Source organism: Crocodylus porosus, unplaced genomic scaffold, assembly GCF_001723895.1.
Source record: "Crocodylus porosus isolate Cpor-Errol unplaced genomic scaffold, CroPor_comp1, whole genome shotgun sequence".
Taxonomy (NCBI): Eukaryota; Metazoa; Chordata; order Crocodylia; family Crocodylidae; genus Crocodylus; species Crocodylus porosus.
In genome coordinates, this window is record NW_017728943.1 from 130564222 (window position 1) to 130572259 (window position 8038).

Here is an 8038-nt window from a genome sequence, read left to right on the forward strand (position 1 = left end):
TTAGCCGCAGGAGGTCCGCTAGGTCCCTGGAGAGCCAGGAGGGCTGCTGTGCCTTCTTGCTGCCTTTCCTCCATGTTGGAATAGATTTAGCTTGTGCATTGAGGATTGCTTCCTTGAGAAGCAACCACTCTTCTTGAACTCCCATCTCCCTGGGGTCATGGTCCCTAAAGGTCTAACCCTAAGGGCCACTTGTTATATTTTGTGCCCTCAGGATACCAGAAATGAAGTGGGGTCTCAAGCCTGTCTGAGCAGAGCAGTGCATGATGCTGGTGGGAGAGAGGGGTCAGTGCTGAGGGCCAATTTAACCCTTCCCTGGCCTGCAACCACTGTAGTTTTATATGGTGAGCAAGGATCCAAAGTCCTGACTTAGGTGGTAGCTACAAGTCCCCCAACAGCATACCAGGGCTTGGCCACCTGTGACTTGTCTATGACAGGAAGTATTAAGGGACAAGTCCTGACTTGTCTATGACAGGAAGTATTAAGGCAAACCTTATAGAGGAGGGATTTTGTAATGCAAGGATGGCCAACTTTTGGGCAATGGAAGGTGGGTGATGCCCTCCTCCCAAGCTGCAAATCACCACATTGCATACTCTGCCTATGCCTGTCCTGTCTCTTCCCCACAGCCCTGTGGGCAGCCAGAGTTCCCCACAACCATATGGGCAGTGCGAGCAGCCAGGCTCCCTTCCACTGCACAGGCAGCGCTGCCTCCCACTTGTCCAGCCATGTAATATGGGAAACAGGGTATCCTAAGAACAGCCTGGCTTTTTCCCCCCATGTGGGCAGTTCAAGCAGCCCAGCTTTCTCTTTTTATCCCCTCACTAGCATTGTGACCAACCCAGCTCCACTCCACTGCACAGGCAGCCCAGTCTCCCTCCTGGCAGCACACAACACAAGTACATTGTCCCCTGTCATGCTGTACAGGCAGCTGGATCTCCCCTTGCTGTGCATGTAGTGCCCTTCAGCTGCCTGTCCCTCCCTGTCCCCAGAAGTAGGGGCAGGAAACAAGGTGAGGAAAGGAGAGCCTGAAGACCCCAGTTGCTGGAACAGCAGGGTCAATGGGTGGGGAGTGGCAGCTGGGTAGGAGCCCAGGGGGTACATTTTGACCCCTTGTAGGCAGGATGCATCCCACAGGCCACCAGTTGGACAGACCTGTTGTAATGTATCTTTCCCCGAGCTGATTGGAAGATAATGCTAAATAATAGGGCTGTGCAAAATGGTACCATTAAGTTTTGACTTGCGTTTTGAGGTTTCAACAGAACAGCATTTCATTTTGAATTTCATTTCGAGTGAAAACCGCTGTCCTGTTTCGCTTCATCGAAACAGTGATGCTGTTTCAACGCTTCGCCTATTCGCTATTATGGGGAGGCTCAAAACAGCCTCTCATCTGGCAGGCAGATAGGGGGTCCACAACCCTGGGAGGGCTGTGGGGGCTATGCTAGTCCTCCCAGGGCTGTGGGCCCCTGATCTGCCTGCCAGATGAGGGAGGGAAGCCGGGTGCTGCCACCTGAGACCGGGGAGCTGGGGAAGGGAACTGAGCCCAGGCTCAGTTCTCTTCCCCTACACTGTGATTGGCATCCCACAGTCCGGCCAGGGGTGGGGCAGGGAGAACCAGGGCTTTGGAGCCGCTGGGAGTGCAGCCCTGATTCTCCCCTGTCTCCCACCACCTGGCTGCTGGCTGCTGGCTGCTTCAAAACATTTTGACTAGCCTTGTTTTCTTTTGAGGCTGTTTTGAAACCCTTCATTTAGATTCAATTTCGCTGTTTTGAGCTCAGAATGAGTCAGAATAGTGTTGAATCGAAATAGCCGGTGATTTTTTGCACAGCCCTGCTAAATAATTATTCATTCAGTCATTGCTTTCAAATTTGGGGGGGAGATTTGTCAGGACTACTTTCCTGCACTAAATGCGACAGTACTTCAAAAATAATATATGTTCGTAGAGCTGTTTTCTATCAGTACATGATACATGATTTACTTGTACCATAATGGAGTTTGCCAACAGTTCACTAGCATTAAGGCTAATTGTCATCTTTCCTTCTGATTTTAGGTTCTGAAGGCTCCAAACTCCAAGACAAAAAAACTGCTTCTGGACAAAGTACCAGCAACTCTGGAACCAAACCAGGTATACTGTTATGCACTTTTCACCATCAAGTTATTTTACTAAGCCTGGAAATTATTTCAAAACCTGTTGTTTTTGTAAAAAACTTTAAAAATGTTTTGTGCACTTAGTTCTTCTCCTTCCACTTCAGTGAATTATTATTTTCAACTAGTCTGCATTGAGAGAAAGAGAGGAAGAATGTCAAGAGAGAGGAGAGAGTTCTGGGAGCCCTGACTTTGCACCAGTAACAACAGAAGGGATAATGCATTGCACACACTGAAAGTGCCTACACAAGATGCTTTACTGTGGAGTAGAGCTACTCACTGCTCAGTAAGCATCCATGTCTACATGTGCAGATGCTTACTGCAAATGCAGATACCACATTTACTTCTGATTAGCAGGGATCCAGGTTTTCCATTTCCCATGAAAAAACAGAGAAAACCACGGCTTTCCCAATTTTTATCAGAGAAATAACGGATTTTTTCTTTTAGCAGAGAAACCCATGGAGTGCCAGCCTGCAAAAGCTAATTGTAAAAAGGGTGGGAAACCCCCAACCTTGCCCAGAGGGGGAGGGAGAAGGGGAAGGGTGGGGCTAGAGGCTTTCACTGTGAAGGGCATGAGCAGGGCAAGGGGGCTGTGGGGGAGAGAGGCATAAGCAGGGCAGGGAAGGCTGTGGGGAAAGTGAGGAGCACCAGCAGTGCTGTGGGGGGAGTGAGGGGCACGAGCAGGGCTCTAGTGGGGAGTGAGGGGCACCAGCAAGGTCAGGAAGGGCTGTGAGGGGCCTTTAATAATGGATTTTGGGGATTTTATCAGAGAATTTGTGATTTTTTTTATTTTTTTTAATCGGGGAAAACCAGGATCCCTGGTGATTAGTAACAGCACAGTGGCACATGTGTAGAACCCTGACCAAGAGCAAATGTGCTGCCGGGTAGCATGGTCTGGGAGGTTGTTCCTTGCCCCTGGGAGCTGCCAGCTGCCAGGGTATGGAGGCAGTGTCTCCCTGACCCAGCCTGGCAAGAGGAAGCTCCCAGCCCCTACCTGGGCAGCAGACAGCTCCCAGCCCCCACTCTGTGACTGCAGGACCGGGCTGGGAGATCCTTATCTCCCAGTCCTAGCTCCGTGATCGTAGGGGCAGAACTGGGAGATCCTCCCCTCTAAACCTGAGTCCTGCAGTTATGGGGTCTGGGCTGGAAGATCTTTTTCTCCCAGCACTGGCCCTGCAACTGTGGGACTTGGGCTGGGAGAGAAGGATCTCCCAGGCCCCACACACCAACTGCGGAGCAGGGGCAGGAAACTCCCTGCTGGCAGGAGCTGGGTGGGGAACAGGCTCTCTAGCCCTTGCCTCACAATCATGGGGTGGGGCTCATAACTGTCCTGGTCAGGAGCAGATCCCAGCCTCATGCCCTGATTGGGTAATCAAGGCACAGAGCTTGGAAAGAGCTGTAGGGGTGGGGCAGGTCCCAGCCCCCTGCCCCATCCATTAGTCAGGCAGCTAGCAGCAAGCAGGAAATCCCTGCCCAGCCAGGGCCTCACTGCTAGCTGCGCCACTGGTGGATCAGGGCAGAGTGCTGGGACCTGCCCCTCCCCTGCAGCTCACTCCAAGTCCCCTGCCCTTGATCAGGGAGCCAGGGCCAGGAGCTCCCTGCTGCCAGGCAGGGGAACATTGTTCTGGGGGTGGGGCAGGGAGCAATGTCCCAGTCCCTGCCAGGAGACAGCTGTGCTCCTGGCCCAGTACTCCCTGCCAGCCCCTGGACTAGTACCCAGGGGGAGCCTAGAGCTCCCCCTGGCTGTTGCAGGGGGCCGGTGGGGGAGGGAGCAGATTGCTGCCATGAGCAGCAAATCTGCTTCCGAGACCCTGCATGTGTAGATGTCTGCCTGGGTCAGTTTACTCTAGAGCATACTGATCCCATATTATTTGCATGCCCGGTGGTTCTTTCCCAGAGGTCGTCACATTTTACTGGCTTTCCCTTGACCCACATGTTTTCTTATTTTGCTACCTGACTGCCCAATAGCATCCTTCCTTCCCTCTGTCCGCTCTTCTCACACCAGGAAGTGCCATGGTGAAGCAGGTGGATTGGGTCAGACATGAAGAAACTCAGCAAGTGACTGACTTACCTCTGATGCCACAATGGCCCAGAGGGGCCTAAATTATTGAAATTATCTCTGTTATTTAGTCTATGTAATAATTAGATACAACAATCAGTAATTTGGCAAAATTATAATCTGATTTGTCCAAATGTAGTCTGAAAGAGAGATTTCAATGGATATTAATTATATGAAAGGCTGTAAGAGTCTGCATTTTCCATTTCTAGGATAATTAGGGACAGAAAAAGGTTGACATTGAGTGCTACATTTCTATGCGGATCCATTTTTAATGTTAAGACCCAGACTCCCCTGAAAATTCATTCTATACTCAGAGTAAGCCTGTCATTTTGTGAAGCATGTACTGCATTTTCATTCATAGCTTAGAAGTGAAATCCCTGCTGTAAGTGCAAAATCCAGCTTCAACTCTGGATCCGCGATGGAATCATCGATGATAACTTCAGAACAGTCCTGTCAAACAGGTTAAAATATTAAGCATTTGCAGATTATGTCCCCAAACCATGTAAGGTACAATTATCTAACAGAATGAAATGAGTAGCTTAACATCAGGAAGACAAGTGCTGCACAAATAAGCAATCAGCACCTTTGTATCAATGGCTTCATCCTGCAAAGAGCTTGAGCTCTCTCTGCCAAGTACAGAGCACCCTCAACTCCTGTATTCTAGCAAGTATGAAGTGAGCTTTGCAGTATGCAGGATGCTAACAAGGATATCTTTCCCATCTTACTGAGGAGAATCCAGCACTTGTCACCATGATAAATAAGATGAAGAAACATATATATACACAGGCATTTTTGCACTCCTTTAGAATGCCATTCCATCTGGGTTCCTGAGTGATGCTGCCTACGTAAGCAAACAAACATGAGAAACAAGAGGGATAACAGGTCCTGTGAAAATGTTCTTCCTTGCCACGTATTTTAAAATGATATATGCAGGGTGTCAACTGATCAGCAGATTGAGAGCACTATTGTTGGAGTTCGGGCATGCAGCCAAATTACGAAGGATTGATTTCCAGACCTAGAAAAGACATTTTAATTAACAGAGTACGATTTGCTCCAGTACCCTTCTCTATGGCACCACCAACAGAGCAAAGGCTGCTGTGATAACTTGGTATGCCACTTTATTTTTTTCTTTGTACCAGCTTTTATTTACATTTGGACAGTTCTCAGCAATATATGGAAAACCACCCATTACACAGTACATATGCAAATCTTGTACATATGTCTGCTACATTACTTGATACTGTTTTAGTGCATCAGACAGAAGTTCCAAGTGTGCAATGGATGAGGAATAGTTGAATGTCTTGAAATTCAGTAGCAGAGGTTACTGTTTTTATTCCTGCCATTGTTCATGATTAGCCATCTTCCAGAACAGGCATACTTCATTCTCCGAATAATCATTGCACCTATTAAAGGAATCTCCTCCTCCTTTCCTAGGTGAACAAATGCTAGAAATTTAAAAAGAAACAGGTGGAGAATAGTATATTCTGAAAGAAGTATCATGTACTACATGATCCTGAGGTCTTTGGTCATTTACCAACAAATTCATATCATGCTGAATTTATTGAAACAAATCCATGTCTTTTTTTAATATATATATTGCACTTTGATTCAAATGTCTCTCACCTACTCCAATTAGGGAAATGCAGTAAGATTTCTTTTTGTTTTGGTCACAGGAAGTGAGGAATCCATTGTGCTCCAGAAAGGAGTACCAGGTTAACTTTCTGTCCTGTTCCTATCTGATAAGCAGACTGCACGAGAGCTAGCATTTTCTTAAACCGAACCAGAATTAAAGCTGGCATAACTCAGCATAGCTCCATATACTTCATTAACCTGGGCCAATCTCTCATATTGGCTAATGATGTGACCCAGTATGTTTAGGTAAGAGATTACCCACGCTCATGTTGGTGACTTTTTACTTTAATAGCATTAATTTGATTTGGCTACCGATTCGTAATGAATAAACATAGTGTGATTCAGCCCCATTAAACGCGGTATTACGTTTGTTTAATTCTGTTGAATCAGGGATACATTCGCTAACCTCTGATCAGATTATATTTATCTGATTGATCATCGTTCACTGATAAATTATTAGGTAATTAAATGTAAGCCAGTCAGCAATTGGTGTTTCATCCAAGATGACATGGATCCAAAGCACCAGCATCTATTGGACCAGTTAACTTAAGTCCACATTTTTCACTTGTTCTAATTCAAATAGCCAGTATAAATTACTCCATAATTATCTTGTCTTCACTTCAACATTAATTTTTGACAAACATCTTTTGATTTGGGCTTAGCTATATTTAGTCTTGTTTTCTATTCTACTGTAATTTTAGAAATTACGAAAAACCTATTTTTAAAGTTAATTGAAGCCATATGCAAACATATATACGTCCATAGTTGATGCATTTGTACAACTCAGGTATTTCTGCTGTCAAGTTGCATAATTGCATATACTGTGTATTCTGGTTGCTATTTGGCTGATTTGACAATTGCAGCAGCAGTGTTTCTGCACATAAAATAGAGTGTACATTAGTAATTACCCACCATCCATTATTAAGCAGATTCATGTTGCATCCAGACTATGCTTAGGAATTTGTCATGCAGAAGATACTCCCTTTACTTCACTCATTGTTTTAAGATTTAAAAAAACCCCAAATGCCAGTGTCTAAGTCTCCCTAGTGTCAAAGTAACACTGAATATTTATTATATCCAAAAAATCTTTACTGTTTTTGTGTTCTGATTTTGGTAAACTTTTCAGTACTTGTGAGAAGCATATTAAATCAGTAGCTGTCCAGATTTAACTTATTTTGTTAAAGAACAAGTAAGCAGGAACAATGTTAATGCAAGATTTCCTACATCCTCCATTTCCAGTGTACCTCAGTCCTGCTTTAGAGTCAGTATTCTGGCATGAAGTGGGAATTCAGCTTTTTGCTCCATTACTGAGCTTGCCAAAAAGTAATTAGATGGTGTCCATTGTGACGGTGTTTGTGTTGTGCATCTTTTCCTCTAGGAACCAGACTGAGGCTGGCAACACATGCCCTATTTGCCACCATATACTCAACAAGGGGCATATCTGTGTGAGACATTTACTGCACAGTTGACTAATTAACTGCACAGTAAACTTCTCAGCATCTACACATGCACCACTATTAGGGTGCACAAAACTAAAACTCTACAGCAGGCTAGGACTTGTATCTGCAAGTCCTAGGCCTGCTGCACAGCTTTTTCATGAGCAGCTGTGCACATATAGACGCTGCTCTGGCTGGTTAGGGCACAGGTTGCTTCAGGGTGGGGCTAGCTGGCAAGCAGCCCCAGTGCTGAAGCACCCTCATGCCTCGGCCAACCCCTCCACAGCACATGGAGACCCATCGGAGCAGTCCTGGGCTGGCAGGGAGTTTATTTGTGTGGATTAATCCCACGCATAAATGTGCCCAAGTAGCATTAATTTTTTAGGCTGTGGACCTGGGCTGGTTTTAAATCAGCAACATACTGAAAAGAGACTCTTTGGTTGTTATCACTAATCCTTGACATGATCCAGTCTCCCAGAAAGACTGCTTTTTTCTCTTTTCTTTTTTTGAAGTTTTTAATATTCAAGTTCCAAAGTTTTGACTAGTGATTTTCAACCAGGGTGATATGAGACCCCTTTAAGGGTTCTGGAGGGTGGAAACACTTGCATGTGATTCTCAAGATAAGGGCCATCCCTGGGGGATGCAAATCAGGGTGACCACCCCGGACCCTGCACTTTGGGGGGCCCCATGGAGTTGCTGCACTGCCACTGACTTCACATCGAGCTGCTTGGCACCCTGCCGCCAAGTCCACCACCAAATCCAGCACCTCTGG

The 8038-nt window shown here is 46.1% G+C and overlaps 1 protein-coding gene across 9 annotated transcripts in view; it reads left to right on the forward strand.

Annotated features, from left to right (window-relative positions):
• Nucleotides 1-8038, forward strand: part of MAP7 (microtubule associated protein 7) — a 182323-nt gene that overhangs the window by 91496 nt on the left and 82789 nt on the right. For all 9 annotated transcript variants that reach the window (XM_019550194.1, XM_019550192.1, XM_019550191.1 and 6 more), the window contains exon 2: nt 2045-2119. In XM_019550194.1, the coding sequence (XP_019405739.1) occupies nt 2045-2119 (75 nt within the window). The remainder of the gene's footprint in view (nt 1-2044; nt 2120-8038) is intronic.